This window comes from Gracilinanus agilis, chromosome 3 (genome assembly GCF_016433145.1).
Source record: "Gracilinanus agilis isolate LMUSP501 chromosome 3, AgileGrace, whole genome shotgun sequence".
In the NCBI taxonomy this organism is placed as follows: Eukaryota; Metazoa; Chordata; class Mammalia; order Didelphimorphia; family Didelphidae; genus Gracilinanus; species Gracilinanus agilis.
Window position 1 is genome coordinate 252,522,988 of NC_058132.1, and position 20,027 is coordinate 252,543,014.

A 20,027-nucleotide genomic window follows, 5' to 3' on the forward strand; every position below is an offset into this window, starting at 1 on the left:
ATCAACATGAAAGGGAAGCCTTATTTCCTTGCTGGAAATTCCCTAAACCAGATGACACAAAATTGTAAGGTTGTAGATGAGGGCAATAGAAAGACATCTTAAAAGAAAATTAAATGTTACTAACAAGAAAGAAGAAGCAAAGTGAATGGATTGTCAGCATCTAAAACTAATTTCTAAAATGATCATAATTAAAAATAAATGGTTATTACTTAGCATGTCATAAAATAAAACAATGTATAGTGTGAATATATTTTCATTTGCAGTTCACTTTGCCAGAGTAACAGAACATGAAAAGTGACCTTTCCTTGAAATTTCACATATAGAGAAACATGAAAGCAGAGATCAAAGCTGAGGCTACCTTCTCCACTCTCTAGGTATATTGCTACCATTAGCATTAATGAAAGCAGGTTCTATATACAAAGAAAATAGCCTCTCAGTGACCCTTTATTTTATAATTAACTTTAAACACAGGAAAATAGCAGCAGTTAATGACTGACACCATTCTGACTACCTGTTCAAATTTTGAAAGGGAATCATGTTGCCACTAGGAGTTTTGAAGTGGACTTTGCCATTCATAAAATATCAAAAACAAAAAACAAAAATACAACCCATGTTTGTGTAGCCCTTTGCCATCCATAAAAAAATGTCTGTGTAGCACTCAAAGGCATTTGCAAAGTTGTCCCCCCAAGAGCAACCCTGGGAAATAGACATCATAAGCATTTTCATATTCATTTTGTAGATGAGGAAATAAGCTCAGAGAGGGGTTATTTGCCCAATGTCCATACCTAGTAAGGATCCAAGCTAGGATTTAAACCCAAGTCTTTCCTTGATTTAGAAGTCCCACGATTTTTCCACTTTACCATGTTAATAAATAGATTATTATACAACCTGTTCAGGCAGTCTCTATTCACCAGAGGTATGATAACAAATTACCTTTATAACCCAGAGGACATAAATTCAGTACATTCTATACACCTAAACTCTAGAAAATCTAGCAGGAATGAATAACTTAAATCTTTAATCTATGGGCAAGGCAACCAATTACTGAATAAATACACATTAAAGAGTCAGTCCTCAGCAGTATAAAAAAAGTCACAAAATGCCAGAGATTGAAGGTAGTTTAGAGGTCAACCAGGTCCCTGTCTTTTTATGGATTAGAGAACTAAGGTCCAAAAACTTGCCTAAGGTCACAAGTACTTGAGCAAGTAGCACAGCCAAGATCCAAGCTCAGGTCTTTAGATTCAGATGCTGTAGCTTTTTCCATTTCACTCACTTGAGTGAATTAGCACATAAAATGTGAAATACATGTTTTTGTCCTTCTCTTTCCAAGGAACACCTATTCTAAGCAGGGGATCAGAGGATTTAGAATGGGAAAAGACCTTTGAAGCCATCTAGACCAACTTCCTCATTTTATAGATAAGAAAACTGAGGTCCAGAGAGATTAAGTGATTTGACCAGTTACATCATTAATAAGTGTCAGAGGTAGTATTTAAACCTAGATGCCAAGATTCTAACTCTATTATTATTTTTTAAATCAGACTTTTGATATGTTAAAAGCTCCTAAGGAAAACAACTTCTAATCTTAGACTTTTCTAGCTGGAAGGAATTTTAAGGATCATCTAGCCCAGATGCCCCTAATCCTTTCCTAATGAGGAATTATTTTTAATTTACCCCAAGTCTTATGATCTGTCAGTATTCTATTAAAATGCTTTATGTAAGTGAAACACCATTTATGAGAGGCCTGTCACTGCATGTCATCAGCCAGTGGGTTAAAGTTTGGCATGTGTTTAGTGAGAGCAAAGAACAGTGGTAAAATAGATGCAAGACCAGCCTTGGAGTCAAAAAGACCTAGATGGAAGTCTTGCCTCCAGCACATGTTAGCTGTGTGATTATGGATAAGTCAATTAACCTTTCGGAGTCCTAGGAAACTCTTTTAAAACTATACATTTTAGATAGTTACCATTTGCCTCTTGTGGAAGGAATCTAGGTACCAATCAAATCACATTTCAGAACTAGGGGAGAAAAGGATCCAGAAAAGAGGAATGAAAATATAAATAAGATCATGAAGGAGATCAATGAAGAGGATGAAGGAGAGGGAAGAAAAATAGGAAGAGAAGGTCATAAGAATAAAATCTAGAGAGAAAAGTATAGTAAGAGGGAGAGGAGAAAAATGCTTGACAATCTTCCTCTTCTTCAGATGAGGCAGCTATGGATCTTTGACCTTCCTGGCTCTGGTTTTAAAACTCCCACTAAAATTCTACATAGCTTCTTGATAACATGGAGGTGACCCTGGGTCCCCTAGGACTATGCCAAGAGAATGCAAGCCTTGGCAAATCCTACCAAGCTGGAAAGACTTCAGGTATGGACCTGTTGACCAAGTTCCAGACTAGCTATGTTTGCTGAGGCTCATTGCCAGGCTGGGGTGATGAACCTTTTATTTTTTACCAGAGTAACAACTGAAGACCATCTACTAAGCCTTAGAAGAGTTGCTATTTGGACTGATGGAAAGATGGAAATTAAATAATTTAAAGGAATGAAGTATCTAGAATTGGAAAAAACTGAATGGCCTACTAGACTTCAGACTTTTGCCAGGGCATACAAGCATACTTTTGTCTACGCATATTGAAACTGCGTATATAGAGCAAGCTGTCCTCATTGTGGCAGAAACAAAGAAACTAAAGAGATGGTAGAGCATTCTGTGATTCCCCTAGGATGCCATTTTTGCTTCCTGTTTCTGAGTTGTTTTAATGGGAAAGACTGTTTAGTGGGCTTCCATGAGATTTTATCCCATTCATGGAGCACCTAGAGCATCTATTAGTAGAAGACCTTTTCTTCCTCCCATTAAAAGCCCCCTGCTTTCTGAGAATTGGTCCTCACCATGAGGGTGGAGAGGAGAGGCATATCCAGAAGCAGCTTTAAAGGCTTCGTTGTTGAATGTATGGATGAAAAAGAATTTATGGGGACAGCTAGGGGGCTCAGTGGATTGAGAGTCAGGCCTAGAGATGGGAGCTCCTGCATTCAAATTTGGCTTCAGACACTTCCTAGCTGTGTGACCCTGGGCAAGTCACTTAACCTCAGTTTCCTAGTCCTTACCTATCTTCTACCTTAGAACACAGTATTGTTTCTAAGATGGAAGGTAAGGACTAAAAAAAAGAAAAGAAAAGAAAAAGAATTTAAGTGCTTGCCATATGCCAGGCACTGATCTAAAGAACAGGGAAACTAATATAAAAAGCAATACAGTCCCTTATTTCAAGGGGCTTAATTTTGTCAGGAGAAGACAATGCATATAGAAGAGGGAGGGATGATTTGGCTTGGAAAGTCACTGGGTTGGTAAATAGAGCAATGAGTTGACATGTCCTTTCCAGGAATGGAAAAGTTGCAGATACATATAGTGGACAGTATGATGGACTTAGAGATACAAAAACTTAGGTTCAAATCTCCCTCCAAAGCTCACCACCTGTATGAAGCTTGTTTGTAAAAATGAGGCAGATGGATTGAATGATCTCTAAAATATCTTCCTGTTCCAAGTCTTATAATTCGATTACTGTTCCAGAGGTAAAAGTGGAACAAGGGTGTGAGCAATGGCATGGCAGAGAGATGGCTGTTAAATGGACAGAAGACGGTCAGAGAACAGCAGCTAGGTCTAGCTGATCCTGGAACATCTTGTGACTTCAGGCGGTGTTTGAAATGTTAAGGCAGGTATAGGGGAAGAAGTCTATTTTCAAGGTCTGGTCAGTGAACCCCAGGAAATCAGGGTTCATAACTTGGAGCAACTTCAGAAGGCCTTTAACATCCTGTAACCAAACAGCACAATTGCAGAACTTTTCAGGCTCACACTTTGGGGTTTCCATCTCCAATACAGAAGATACAAAAAGGTAAGGAGTTACATTAAACAAGACTTTATCTTTTATTTACCTTCCCTTGATAAACCCTGAATGGCTATGTTCCCTGCTTTTGATTGTTTTGTCTGCATATTTCCTGCTAAGAGTTTACAAAATAGCACTATTGAACAGGAAGATAAGAAGCACACCTATTTGTTTAATAACATCAAGGGGGGAAAACTGCTAGCTCATCCATTTTGTTGTTAAGTTGCTCAAAAGGATCAAAATACCAATTAACTTGCTGGCTCAGAAATCTTTGATATCCTCAGATTTACTGACATTTTGAAACTCTTGTTCATACTTGTCTAATGGCTTTTTGATTAGGAACAAAGAAGTGCCAATCTGTTTAGCATTTGACCTGTTTTCTTAAATATTTTCATGTATTCAACTCCTCAGCTACTAAAAATACTCAACTAGTCACGTTTCTAAGTTAAAGGAAGATTCCCCCTCCACCCCCAACCCCATGATCTACCTCTGAATATTAAAGAGCTAAAAGACCACTCTTTTTTAAGGACATTTTCAATACTATTTTATAATAAACCTTATACTTCAGTTTATTTTCTTTCTTCTTGGTTATCAAACAAGATAACAAATACAGCATTTTGCAAGTCTTAAAGCACTATATAAATGCTAGCTATTTTATGATTCCTTTTTCTTTTTTCAGTGGATTTAGAGGGGCTTTGAGAAACTCAGGGAGGCAACCTGCTATTTTGGGCATATATTCTTTGCTGAGTAAGTAGCTGAGACAACATTTGGCATGTCATAAAGTAACCATAAGAGAAAGCCAAATAACAGCCAATAGGATGGGATTACTTTTATATTGGCATCTGCATGTTGTTCTTTGGACATCTTTACACTGAGTGTTTATTGTAAGGTTTGGTAGAAAAGTCTAGTGTGAATTCTATTTATACCCAGTCATGTGCATGTATACTCTTTCCAGGGGTAATGGTAGCAAGGGGAAGTTTTTGACTTGGATAAAGGTAGTTCCTGAGTTTAGAAAGAGTTGAAGGCTGAAGAGAAATGATACCCAAAGGAGTCCTGGTATAGAATAGTGAACTATCTTATAGTAATAGGAATGGAAGTGATTGCAGAAGCAGGAGTAGAAATAAATCACTATTGTCTCATTTGATACCCACAACGGTCCTCTGATATGATTCCCATTTTACATTTGAGGAAAACTGAGACTCGGAGAGATTAAGAGACTTCTCAAGGTCCTAGGTAGTAGAGATCTGAGGTGCAGTAGACAGTCAGCTGAATATGGGGGGAAATTCAGAATTGTGGAATATTGACATTTTAATGGACCTCATTGATTATCTAACCAAATCCTCTCATATTATAGATCAAGAACCTAGGGACTAAAAAGGAGCAAAGGCTACCTGACAAAGTAAACTCATCTAGGTAGACCTTTTTAGTAATCTCAGATGGAGCATGGAAATCTGATCATATTAATAGAGCCTTAAAATAGAACCAGAACTCAGTTCTTTTTTTTTGTCCTTTACAATTGGCTCCCAGATATCTTGTTGCAATAAGCATTATTTGTTTTTTATCATTATAAACCAACATATGTAGCTGGCCCCAAGTGAAACAGATGAAACATCATATCCCATCCAGCCATCTACCCCAGTCATATTGTCTCTCACTTCCCTGTCATAATGTCCTCTGGACTTCCAGATACCATGCTCTGGGGGACTTTATTAAATTTTAGAACTCTCATCCTGAGTAGAATTTGATTGATTTATGAGTGAGTACAACCTCATATAACTTGCTATATCTATCCAGTCCCAGATCCAACAGTCCATACTTTTTATTCTATCCAGATGTCCACCCCATCATATACTGCCATTTGCCATTCTGCCACAATTAGATCCTACTTTCTACCTCTTGCTCTGGGAACTATAATTAAATCATTGCTACCATCGTTCCTTTTACAGTATGGCAATCAATTCCCCTATAGTTTCACTTACCATTGCTATAATTTCACAGACCAAAACACCCTTCCCTGGTCACCATTTCCCTATGTGTTTTTGCTTCCTCTTATTAAAATGTCTACAGCTGCTAGGTGGTGCAATAGATAGAGCACTGGGCTTGGAATCAGGAAAACTCGTTTTCATGAGTTCAAATCTGACCTTAGACAAAGTCGTTCAACTCTATTTGTCTCAATTTCCTCATTTGTGAAATGAGTTGGAGAAGGAAATGTCAAATGAGCGAACAACTAGAATGTTAGCTCTTGGAGGGCAGTGATTTTCTTATTTTTGTATTTTTGACTCCATCCCTTTGTACATTGCTTTGCAATGTAAATATTTAATAAGTGCTTTTCATTCATTCATCCATTCATTTATTAAAGTCCAGGCTTTGAAGCTCAAGAATGGTGGAAGATGAAAATTGGTCCTCTAAAAGCTTACTAAGAGCTTGGGGAGATTTCTAACCTCAGACACTTACTGGCTGTGTGTGTCTCTGGGGAAATCATTTAATTTCTGATTGCTTTAATTTGCTGGAGAAGGAAATGGCAGACCACAGCAGTATCTTTGCCAAGAAAACCCCATGGCAGTATGATCTAGTCTAGAGGATCATGAAGTTTTGGATACAACTGAATTGACTGAACAACAAAATAATGTAATATTTAAGGAAGGATATGATAGCTATTGAATTATATATATGGCAGCTACTGAGTTACATATAAATAATGAGAAAGAATGCAAAATTAGTCATTACAAAGGATTGGGAGGACTGGAAAAGAAACACATCTAAAGAAACATCACTAGAGATGCTAATCCTACCTTTTCACAAATTCTTCAAAGAGGATGCGGTGGGAATACCCCTGCCGGCGTATGTTGGCAGTTTCTAGAATCCCAGTATAACGAAGCTGTACCAGCACTCTCTCCCTGGAGAATGTCAGGGCCTCTCGGTCATCATTGGGTTTAATACAGCGGACAAAGTGAGGTTGCCCAACCACCATTTTGGAGAGCAGATCCATCAGTGAATACTACCAGGAAAAAGATACATATTATCTTAGACCCTAAACAAGATGGATTCCGGAAGGTTAATGCCAAACTGATGAATGATGTTCATAACAACTTACCTCTCTCTTTCAGGTGGAATAGAGAAAGATGTGAGAAAATAATGGTTTAGTCTATAGCTAATATTTACAGATTCTTCAGGTGTAATTGCTTAGTGATATGCATTATTTACACTTGGTAAAAACTCAGTTATGTTAAAGTCGTGATAAGTGTAAGGTTTCCAATTAAATGAATCATTAGATTTATAATCCAGACCCACTTTTTCATGCTGCCATAGCTCTTAGACTAGAACACGTTGTCCCTTAAGTTTAAAAAAAGTCAGCTTTTAAGGCATAGATGTTAGATAACCTGTTTAGAATTAAATGTCACCAATGAATCTAAGACAGTGATGGGCAAACTTTTTAAAGAGGGGGCCAAAGGAAAGGAAATGCTCATCTGTCAGTCTGTTTCTAAGGCAACTCTTTCAGAGTTTTATTGTATTGTATCCTACTCATTGTATTCATCAGATTAGGAATAATGTCCCATGGCTGGATAGAACATTTCAGCCCCCCACTCCCATCTGGCCCTCGGGCAGTAGTTTGCCCATCACTGGTCTAAGACATAACCATAAGTGCAACTATTATTGCTATTAAAATTGGGAGAAAGGGATTTTTTTTTTGATCAAGAGAAAGAGAGGGTAAAGAATGATAGAGTTGGAGAAAAGGAAGGGAGGAAGGGAGGAAGGAGAAAGGAAGGATGAAAGAAATGAAGGAAGAAAGGAAGGAAGGGAGGAAGGAAGGAACGAAGGGATGAAGGAAGGAACGAAGGAAGGAAGGAATGAAGGAAGGAACGAAGGAAGGAAGAGGGAGTAAAAGGAATAAAGTGAGAAAGGGTTGGTTATGATGGACAGTGGCAAGATACTTTCAATAATTGCTTCAGTATCTTCCAATGGCATACCCATAGGTTGTCTCTATTATAATAGAATCCTTAGATAAAGTGTGACCATAAGAACATAAAACTAATTTTTAAACAAATATCATAAACCAATGCAGCTAAAAGAAAAGCAGGCCAATGGAGAAAAAGAAAGCCCTTTGCTTAATATCTCTAAAAGTCAGTACTTGGGGGAGGAGAGCTAGGTGGTTTAGTAGATTGAGAGTTAGGCCTAGAGACTTGGTTCGATTCTGATCTCAGACACTTCCTAGCTGTGTGACCTTGGACGAATCATTTAGTTACCATTGCCTAGTCCTTACAGGTCTTCTGCCTTGGAACCAGTACCTAAGTTGGAAGGTAAACATCTTTTGAAAAGTCAATACTGATAAAAATGATGAGCTATAAAACAATGTAATACTTTTGGGGTCCAAAAACATATTTCACTATAGAGTAAATGCAACAATTTTCTTATATAGCTCATAGACAATCTTTGAATAAAAATTTTATTTAGGCAAGAAATATGTAATGTATATGGGAGTGAGTTACTGTAAATATGACAACATTCAAAAGGTTGTGAGATAAGAGAATTGTGAATAGCCCCCTGCATTAGGGGTAGGGGAAATAGGATGCTAGAATACAATGATTCAATAATTCACAAAGTGATTGGGGAATTTGTGGGAGGGAGTAGATCTATAAGAGGGAAATAGTAGAATCCGGAGAAGGCCACAAAATGGGGACACCAATAACATAGGTTCAAAGTTTGTGAGCAGGTCTAATCTATTTGGAGCCTTTTGCCAGAGGCCAGGAAGGAGTGTAAGGATTTAACAAAGAGAGAAGATAATAAGTGACATCTGGTAGAGATTATTTGATGCTCATCATTTTCTTCAAAGCTGACTAAGCAATATGAAACTGGAACTTGTGAGATAATCTTAGCAGGAGAGTTCATATCTTTCTATATATCTCTTTACAATGTAATAAAAATATGTGTTTGCCCCAAAACTGTATAGAAATAGGGAATGGACAAGCAGGTTCATTAAATAGTGAAGGAGACTAAAGGGGCCTCAGGGGAGAAAGACCTTTAAATAAGCCTTTTGACCCTTTTTAGCATTGTTAGAAATGGGGAGGAGCACAGCATACTTCTTCCCTTTTAGGCACACAATAGAAGTGCCTTCCAACAAGTTGTGTTGAATAGTCCTTTCCCTGAATTGTATGCAAAAATTGTGTACCAAAGATAAAAGTTAACTAGAGAGATTTCAACATCATTGTTTATACTTTAAAAGGTTAATAAGTGAAAAGAAGGGGATCAGGTAATGGAAAGTTTCAAGCCCAGGACATGGGAGGTAGAAGAAGTCAGGGAGGAAGAAATTTGAAATATAAACGAAAAGGAAGAATCAGACAAAGAAATCATAAGATAGCCCAGAGTGACATAATTGAAGTGAGATTTGAATCCAGATCTCCTTGACTCTACATCCACCATGCCAGGCTCCTAAAACTAAAAACATTAAGATTATGAACAAAAAGAAGGATAGCTCAGAAAGTTAAAATGAATTGGACAACCATCAAAAAAAAGTTCCAGAAACACTTCTGTGTGAGCTTTGGAATATGTCTAGTATTGTCTGGAATTGTACTCTGCCCAAAGGGGGTATGGCTCTGAATAATTATTTAGGAAAGAGCCTAGTTCTTAAGAACTAGAGAAGTTAAGAAAATGGTTCTGGCTACCTTTGAATATGATAGAATTGGAAGGGGAAATCAGGGATCAGATTCTTACCTCCTAAAATAGCTTTGGTCAGAGTGGGGCTAAATCTGTGCACCTAAACAATCAATAGATTCCTAAGGTTTTCTATAGATTCTCAAGAAGGTTATCATGTCCATCCTCCAAATCCCCATATACTCTCTCAACCCTGTTTCCCTCTCACCTTAGCTTCTCTTGGAGCTATCCATGGTGCTTCCTCAGAAGATGGCATTCAGCCTCCTTAACCAGCTAAGCCTGCACTACTCCTCCAGCCTTCCTATACCTTCCAAACACTTAACACTACTAGCTTCTTGTCTGTCCCTGTGTGACTCGTTCTCTGTCAGTCTTCAGCCAGTTCTGATTTTCATGTAGCTGATCACACCTTTGCAAAGGTCTAGTTTTTGTTGTTTAAGTTCGGCTTCTTCCTTGGATTATCCTCTGTTGGTGGCCCTATAGCCAACTAGGACAGAACAGAACCCTGCCCCCTCTGCTCACTTTCCTGGGATTACCAGTATGAAAAGGAGCATGACTGCCACCGGCAACCCTTCCCTTATTCTACAAAAGGCCTTTGTTGTTAATACTTCACACTTCTTGACTTTATTCTTAACACATATGCTCTCCCTCATTCCCTTAATGGCCCTCTCAGTATCATAGTGATTTGGAAGAAATGAAAAGATTTTTCCTTCTCACAGAAAAGTGGATGATTCCTGGGCTATTCTTTGTAACTATACTACATAACTGCAATATACTAATTGGTGTATAATATCTACTTTGAAATTGTTCACATTATAAAAATTTAATCTCATATTCCATTAAAGAGTATAATCTGTGTTATGTAGTAATTAATTTATGACTAAATAGGAGTACAGGATAAAAGTAGAAGGTAAAGCATATATTCTCAAGATCATAACCAAAGAAGAAGACCATTCTCATCTCCTCCTCCTGCCCCCAGCTTCGGATCCTTGGTGGTAGGATGGGAAGTGTTATTTAAAAAAGTAGAATCTCCTTTTGTGTATCTCATTCTAGAACTGGTCCGAGAAAACATTTGTATCTCTATGAGGCGGCTTGGCGTAGTAAAAGTAGGAAGATCTGGGTTTAAATCATCCCTTGGATACTCACTGTATGACAATAGATAGAAAATAGTCACTTATCCTCCCTCGGCTATTGTGTCCTCCTTTATATATTAGAGATACAAGGTTTTTGTGAGGCCCAAATTGTGATAATGTATGAAAAGTGCTTTGCAAACTTAAAGCATTATATAAATTCTAGCTGCTGTTGTTGCCATCATCATCTTCTTCTTCCTTTTCACAAATTTGAACAGACCTAAAAATTACATTCTAATGACAAAATATGATGGTCATTGCCAGGTAGTGGCAGCCATAGCCCTAGAAGTCTCTTGGATCAGTCGTATTTAGAAAATCAAAGTGTATTTTCCCAGACTTTTAAAAATGGGCCTGTAGTTTAGCAATCTTCCTTTCCTCTCTTTCTAACAAAACTTTTAGTCAGGAGTTTGGTCCCCATGGATATATGTGCTATTAGAAAGTGAATATTTGAATGTAGCTCATATTCTAACTATGCAGAAAGAATATAACCTGATGTTAAACCCTGTAAGCCAGAGGCCCAAAATGAAAAGCATCCCACCATCAGAGAAGGATAAGAAAAGAGCATAAAAAAGGACTCCTGCAGATAAAAAATATTTTTAAATTCATCTTCATCTTGCATTCTTTCCCTTCTACTTACTTCACATGACATCTTCAAAATATCCCAATTTTCTGATTTTCCTTTTAGAGACAGCTCTCTCTGACTACAATTCTCTTATATACAGATACGCCAAAAGTCTTAGTATTATTTTTAGCTACTATAGTTTAGGCTAAGTTTAGTAAACCAGACTAAACAGATTCAGTCTGGATCAAACTAATCCAAATTGGTTCAAATCTGTGTAAACTAGTTCAAAGTGATCTAAATTGGGTTCTTGGGCACTTTGCAACAAAACTTAGGTATTCAGATAATTAAATAATTGAAGCAATAAGTATTTGAAATATTGAATAATCTTAAATATTAATTCAAGCAAGTATGGAGAAGAACAAGTATTAATGGCTGACAATGGGTGAAAGTTCAAACAAATGTGGTCAGTTTAGGGAAATCTGGCAGCATGTCTTAAGAATCAGGAATTTTGACTGCTTTCCATAATTTTCTAAAACTATCTATTAAAACTATCTTTCCCAGTGATAAAACCCACAAATGCCCTAAATACATATCATAATTGTAAAAGCCCGTTAAAAGCTTAAAGTTTGCAAAGCAGAGGTATTATTCTATGAAATATGACTCTTTTTTGGGTGGGTAGACTAGTATATAATTGTGAGTACAACATAATTAAATTCAACATCCAAATGAGAAAAATTAAAGGAAATACACTATGCAGATAGTTAATTTTAGAAAAGAAACTACCAAAATGCATGTATTAGAGGGAAAAATGAAAGCTAAAGTTGAAAAAAACAATAATACTCAGGAAATCTGAAAACTATTTAAAAATAACTTGTTAAGAGCATGAAGTAAAAATATGCTAAGGATAGAAATAGCAAATGCTTAGATAGATAGATAGATAGATAGATAGATAGATAGATAGATAGATAGATAGATAGATAGATAGATAGACAGATAGATAATATATGTAACTGATATGAAAAATCATTATTAAAGAAGCTATTGTAGAGAGAAAGAATTTAAAAATATTTAGATTCCTGAAGTGAGCAGAACTCATCCATTCTTCAGAGTTCTCTATCTTCTACTTCAGCTTTTTCTGCACCTGAGGGAAACCTTTATCATAAGCTCTGTTCTTCCAATTGGTAACTTCCTAGTCCAGACCTTAAGAATTATTTCTTAAGAGGTCCCAGTCATGATCATTTCATTTCTAAATAGACTCATTCTCTAGACTTCCTGACTCACTAGCCACCTTTCTCTTTGCTTAAAACTCTTCTCAACTTTCTAGTACCTCTTTATGGATTATCTGCCTTCCCTACCCCCAGCCCAATTAAAATGTAAGTTTCTTGAAAGTAAGCATAGTCTTATTTGTTTGTATTTGTATATTCAGTACTTAGTACAGTAGTGGTACATAATAAATATTTTATTTTATTATATATTAATTGGTATTATATAACAATTATTAATAATTATAACAATAACCTATCAATAATTTTTCTTTTTAAATTTAATCTTCCCCCAATTACATATGTGTAAAAATAGTTTCCAACATTTTTCAAAAAATATTGAGTCTCGTACCCCAAACAGATCATAGATAAACAGACTTGTACGAAAATATTTATAGCTGCGCTTTTTGTAGTGGCAAAAAACTGGAAAATGAGGGGAAGTCCTTCAATTGAGGAATGGCTGAACAAATTGTGGTATATGTGGGTGATGGAATACTATTGTGCTAAAAGGAATAATAAACTGGAGGAATTCCATGCAAATTGGAGAGACCTCCAGGAAGTGATGCAGAGCGAAAGGAGCAGAGCCAGAAGAACATTGTACACAGAGATTGATATACTATGCTAAAATCAAATGTAATGGGCTCCTGTACCAGCAGCACTGCAATGACACAGGACAGCTCTGAGGGATTTATGGTAAAGATGCTACCCACATTCAGAGGAAGGACTGCAGGAGAGGAAACATATAAGATAAACAATTGCTTGAATGCATGGGCTGAGGTGGACATGAATGGGAAATAGACCCTGAACAAGGACAGGTGTTACAACCAGTGGAAATGTGCGTTGGCCATGGGTGGGGGGAGAGCGGGGGGTGAAGGGGAAAGTAAGGGCATAAAGTATGTAAACAGATTAAAAACGAATATTAATAAATGTCTAATAAAAAAATAAAAAAAATAAAATAAATATTGAGTCTCCATTTTTCTCACACCCTTACTCCTCCCCAACCCTCCACCCAACTTGAGATGGTAAGCATCAATTATCTTTCTATCCATCTATGTATCATCTATTATATGTCTTTCTATCTATCTAGCCAAAAAAGTTTGTCAGTATTTTCATGTAAATAAAGTCTAAGTTGTTGGGGGGTTTTTCTGAACTTCAAGGTCTCCTCAAGATCTAAGTCTATAAACCTACAATGACTCACGATCCTAAATCTTTGTTGTTGGATTCTGCAATTATGGGTTTAAAAAAGACATTATAAAATAACTAGGAAATACAGGAACATAGAAAATCTGTGAAATCATGCTTTTGATCACTGGTCAGAAATAAAGGTGATTTATTGCTTTGAAAAAAAAAATCATGGCACCTAATAATGAGGCAGTAATTGTTTTGCTTATCCAGTCTATTCTAGACTGTGAAAAGGATTTTTTTTACACCTTCCTTTTTACCTAGAAAACTTAAGCAACAATAAATATCAATTTGTATTATTTTATTTATTTAGAGGCAAAAATTTTATCAATAGTAAACCAATAGTAATTAGTGATTAATATTAATTATAGTGATTAATGATTAGTAATAGGAAGAACTTAATAAGTACTTTTTCGTTAATTCATTCCTTGCTTATGACTAGACTGTTAGACTGAGAACCAAAAAAACTATTCCTATGATTTTGGATAACTCAATTTGTTCCTAGGTCTTTATCAGTATTAAGGGCAACATGGAATAAGGCATAAAGAACCAGCCATGGATAAAAAAATTCCTAGGTATAACCCTTTCTTCTGACCCATACTAGCTGGGTGACCATGGCCACATCACTTAATGTCTCAGAGTCCATGAAACTCTCTAGTTATGTTATACAAACTGGAGGAATTCCATGTGAACTGGAATGACCTCCAGGAATTGATGCAGAGTGAAAGGAGCAGAACCAGGAGAACATCGTACACAGAGGCTGATAGACTGTGGTAAAAATCGAATGTAATGGACTTCTCTACTAGCAGCAATGCAATGATCCCAGACAATTCTGAGCGATTTATGGAAAAGAACGATACCCACATTCAGAGGAAGAACTACAGGAGTGGAAACACAGAAGAAAAACAACTGTCTGAACACATGGGTTGATGCGGACATGATTTGGGATGTAGACACGAAATGACCACACCAATGCAACTATCAATTATATGGAAATGGATCTTGATCAATGACACATGTAAAACCCAGTGGAAATATGTGTCAGCTATGGGGGTGGGGTGGGGAGAGAGAATATGAATCATGTAACCATGGAAAATTTTCTATTAAAAATAATAAAATAAAATTTCATAAAAAATGAAATTATGTCATAGATTATTTGTCTATCTGTATTGGCAGGGAGAATTTTTATACTTGAGTTACGCCCACAAATGAAATCATAAGTTTGTGTCCCCATTTTCCTCTCCTCACTCCCCCCCAAAAAATCCTCTGCCTAATTTACAGGGCTATGATCAGGATAAATGGTTCATAAAATACCCTTGTGAAATCTTTTTGAATAAAAATTCTGAGAGTAAGGCTAATCATAGACAAAATGTCAAAGCAAGTCAAGCTAGTAGTCTGTGTTTCCTTCATCACCATCTCTAAGGCACCTAGCTTCATCTAAGCTACACTGCCTGCATCTGGCCACTTAGTATAATATTACATATAGGTCTGTCCTCCTAGGCAACCCTCAGTGCTCATACTCTCTCCCCTGCTCACCTTCCCTCCCCCACCTCCAAATTTCTTTCCTAGGTCTCATTTTCTCAGAATCTAGCTGGAAGTTAGCATGACAACTAATCTTATAAACTACTCTGTGTTAATGTTTTAATAAGTGCTAATGAATTACTCCTCTCATGCAATATATAAGCCTTTCTTTAATAGGGGTTTTCGGGAGACAAGTTTTGGCCAAACTCATTCCTACTTGTGGAAAACTCAGGGACGATCGGCAAACCACAGGAAGAACTAGTTGGGCCCAACTAGGATCTTGATACGGGTCAGTTCTGTTTGGGAGAATAAATCAGATATTGAATCAGATTTTCTCAGTGCTCAAGCTGAGCTCTGGTTATAATTGCAATAGAAATCATATTAACTTATTTTTTTAAACCCCTATCTTCCATCTTCAAATCACTGCTGTGCATCGGTTCCAAGTCGTAAGAGCAGGAAGGGCTAGGCAATGAGGGTTAAGTGACTTGTCCTGAGTCACATAAATAAGAAATATCTGAGGCCAGAATTGAACCCAGGACCTCAATCCACTTAACCACCCACCTTCCCCCATCGTATTAACTTTTTCACTCACTAGGCTTTAACTTAGGATATTAAAGAGATAGCCGATTTAGTGGCTTCAGTTAGTCACAGGTAGCTTAGATCCCGGCAGATTTAGGCATGTTCTGTGTGATAGTACTTTGAAAACAGTGGCAGAAACACAGATCTACATAAATCAAAGGCTTACTTTTATTATTATAAGAAGAAGGCATCATACCCGAAAGTACGAAGCTACAGTTTGTCTCTTCATGTTAGTAGTTTCTTCTGGATGATGCATCACTTCTAGGGTGTCCACCTAGAAACATAACACCAGAATAAAGTGGTGAGAAAATAGATATTAGATGAATCTATGAGTTTTTGTTGAACCTGAAGGCTGCATCGTCAAACATTTGAGGGGTCTCTGAAGTTGGCATCACCGTGAGTAGAGCTGCAGATGAAATAAACAGTTTTGGCCCCAGCCATCACTGTCTCCCTCTTCTCCAAGCTATGCTAACTGCCCTCTGGCCTTTTCCTATTCTCCCTGGACCTCAGACTTCTGCTTCTGGGGCCTTGGTTACGATTGCTAAGCTTTGACAAACCCCCTGACCCACTATGTACTTTCAGGCTACCCCAAGCCATGCTGTGGCACTCAAACTCTTTTTTTATGTGTCATCTTCCTTTAAAAGTGCTTTAACCTCCTTATGCATTAGTATTGCCTTACTCCCTTGTAGTGGCACTTCTAGTGCTTAGCACAGTGTCTAAAACATAGTAAATGCTTAAGAAATATCTTCATTCATTCATTTATTGGAGTGTTCTCACTTCTGTAAGCTCTTTTCAAATTTCCAAGTTAGATTCATATTCTCCATGTTCCATTCACTGAGTTAGCTAGTAAAGACACATGGATTTAAAATATGTCTAATTGGAACATCCCATGATTCCAGGGCAGAAGGAAAGATCTCCATGTACAGAAAGAATCTGCTATTTCTTTTTCTATCCATAAGAAAAAAGCATACTGTACAGGCCACCTCAGAGGCTAGTGGGAAAATGATCAATTTTCTTCTTTGATAGTCAAACTCTGAAATTGTCACATCTCTCTTTGCCTAACTTCCCATTTTAGAAATGTCCTCTCCAGTCTGAATATGGAGAACCAAATCTCTCAGTGGGCAAATGTGGACTAAAATATTATCTAATTATGTGTTCTTGCCATTTATGTTAGTTAGGAGCTTTCTTCTGAAAGGAATTTGTGAATGAAAATAATTCTAGTTATCAACTGCAAGCAGATTTTGTTGCTATATTGCAACTTGGGCAAATCAGACAGAATCCAGACCTTGAAACCAGCAAATACAAGAAGTGACTTTGTTTTCACAAAGCATCTTAGCATTTACTTGGTCTCTGGCAGTTTACCACCTGCTCTGAACAGGTGGCATTTAGTATGAACTTGAACTAAATATTGTCATTGTCAGTACATGTGATGCCCTCAATGGACCACATGACAGGGAGTCATTTTTGAGATTTGGTGAGTTTTTCCCACAATCTTTCTCAATTGGAATAAATATACAGTTCTTACCTTGAGAAGATAATTAGGAGACTGCATGCAATAACCAAGGAAGGAAAAGGAGAGCTTAAATAGTATCAGATAAGAAGATAAATTCATATATAGGAATCAAAATGGAAACAAATTTTCAAAAGTTAAATAAGAAATCTGGATCATTACAGAGGGAACTTACTATATTGATTTGAAGAAAAGTCACACTTTTACTCCAAATCTGCTTTGAATAAAACCTTAGTATGGGAGGTAGCAAGGTGATTCAGTAGATTGAGTGCTAGCCCTAGAAACAGGAGGCCCTGGGTTCAAATTTGGCCTTAGATATTTCCTGGCTGTGTGATCCTGGGCAAGTCACGTAATTCCCATTGTCTAGTCCTTACCACTCTTCTGCCTTGGAAACGATGCACGGTATTGATTCCAAGACAAAAGGTATGGGTTTCAAAAAAACAACAAACTTTAGTATGGCCTCTAATTATATTGCTAGCTTATATACTGACACAGAATGCATTTTTCCCCTTTGAAAGACATCTATTTTTATGGTTTAGGCCTATCAAATGAAAGAAATGAACTAATCCATCTCTAAAACTCCTCCTGGGTCTGTCCCAATCCAATTTAGTAACAGCTTTTGGATATTTTTAGACTGATGTGGAACTCAAGATTGAGGGCAAAACAACCCACAAAAAACTTTCTGTAACATTCCTCATAAGGAGCCTTTTTGGCCTAATGTCTACTTGAGTCTTTGGTTGCATTAATATGCACCTGAAGCATGAATGTAACATTCAGTTTTGTTTGACTTTTTAATGGAGTAAAAGGGAAGAGACAGGGGACTAACCCTAAAGCCAAAAACCTTCATGTAGAGATAACATCAAACTCTTTCCACAAGCAGGTTACCTGACTGAGTCAACACCAAAGGTCTCTCTCTGCCCTCTTCTCCTCACCCCTACAGCATCCTTATTTGAACAGACAGAATCTCAGCACTCTGGAGGCCCCAGAGATATTTTGGACAATCCAAGCTCAAAAAAATTTCAAGGAAGGAACATGAGGCACAAGTCCTACTCAAAAGGACATTATGAAGGAAGTAAAATATCTTCATTACTACTCTACCTTTCAAGATCCTCTCCCTTGAAATTTATGGTGTTCCCAAGGATTTCTGTCAAAATCTGAGCCTTTCTTTTCTGGTTTCTTGCTTTAATACAGATTTAGGAAGAGTCCGTGTACCCAAGAAATATGAAGCACACAAGATAGGAAAAATCGAGCAAGTCGGCTTTATTGAGGAGCAATACTCACTCTAAATATGGGCAGTTGGAGACAATGGAATCAGGTCAGATCCACTGGGGCCCTGATGGAATTGGGCACCCAAACCAGGAAAATCTGCTGGTGTTTGGTTTTGTATGGCTTTTTACTTAACTAAGGTCCTCATCTAAGTTGAGCAGGAGGAGGCATTGAGGAGAGGGAGTGAAGGGGCTGGAACTGGGGACCTGGTGCTGATTCATGATGGTGGTGGGGAAGAAGACATCTTGGAGAATTGGCCAGTTGATATTCAAACTCCCAAAAGACTGGACTCCTACTGCTGATCTTACTTAGGGTGACTTAGGAGTTTTGAGATTGCCTTGAAGGGTCTTTGTTTATTGAGCAGGGGAGGATACTGAGTCCCTTACATTCCTTCTTTCTTCTAACAAAATTTGCTAGTCTAGATCCATATCCCTGAGGATTCCATTCTGGGCTAGGTGAAAGCTAGTTATCTGATTGATTCATCCCTGCTAATGTGCTAGTGAATGCTGATGGAATGACTCAATACCCCTGGAATCATACATTTTCATTTTGTTCTAGCATTAGGTAGAAACAAGGGCCTACTCTAAAGGAATGCCTCTAATGGGGAAAATTTCAGTTCTCCATTCAGCAGCCTAGACATTCATTCATTCATTCATTCATTCATTGGCCCCCTCTAGTCATTCAATTAAATGACTAAGGAAGGATTCTGTTCAGAGGCTGTGGGTGAATTGGTTTTAAGCAATTTGATTAAAACTTTGATTCTATGGTTCTATAAAGGTGTAGATGAGTTGGCAGATGGCACAGTGTCTAGAGTGCAGGACTTGTAGTCTGAAAAATGAGTTCTGTATCCAATGTTACTTAGCAGTGTGACCCTGGATAATGCATTTAACTCCTTGGGGCCTCAATTCCCTCATTTGAAAGATGGGGTCTTATATTGCCCACTTTACAAGGATCATTCTGAGGATAAGATGAGTTAATATAGTTAAGGTGCTTTGCAGAACTTAAAATGCTATAGTCATGCTAGCTATTATTATTTTAATGAGTTTAAATTAACTCAATTTAAGGGAATATTCATATAATATTTATACCAATTGTAGTAATTGTGGAAAAGATCTGAAGGTTTTAGTGAACTACAAGTTCAATATGTATTAGTGTAACATGGCAGCCAAAAAAGTAAATGCTATTTCAAGCATCAATAAGAGAGGTATAATAATCAGAAATAATGTAATTATGATCTCATTTTCTGCTATGGTCAGCCCATATTTAAAATATTGTGCCTAATCTGATTTGCCACATTTTAAAAAGGCTAAGTGGGAAAAGAGCTGCCCAGGGAAAAGCAAACAGATTAGAGAATGGCCTTGAGAGCATGCTACATAGGAAGCTCAACTACAGAAACTCTGGAGGTTTAGCCTGGAGAATAAAAAATGTAGGAGTGGCATGATGGTGGCCTTCAAGTACTTGAAAAGTTACTTAGAGGAAGAAGGGTTAGGCTTCATTGGCTAA

The 20,027-nt window shown here is 37.3% G+C and overlaps 1 protein-coding gene across 1 annotated transcript in view; it reads right to left on the bottom strand.

Annotated features, from left to right (window-relative positions):
• The window catches only part of LOC123242218 (myosin-IIIb-like), a 413,600-nt gene that overhangs the window by 54,994 nt on the left and 338,579 nt on the right, over nt 1–20,027 (bottom strand). The window contains exons 23-25 of the mRNA XM_044669803.1: nt 18,684–18,730; nt 15,945–16,022; nt 6,659–6,864 (exon numbers count right to left, since the gene is read on the bottom strand). Of these exons, the coding sequence (XP_044525738.1) occupies nt 6,659–6,864; nt 15,945–16,022; nt 18,684–18,730 (331 nt within the window). The remainder of the gene's footprint in view (nt 1–6,658; nt 6,865–15,944; nt 16,023–18,683; nt 18,731–20,027) is intronic.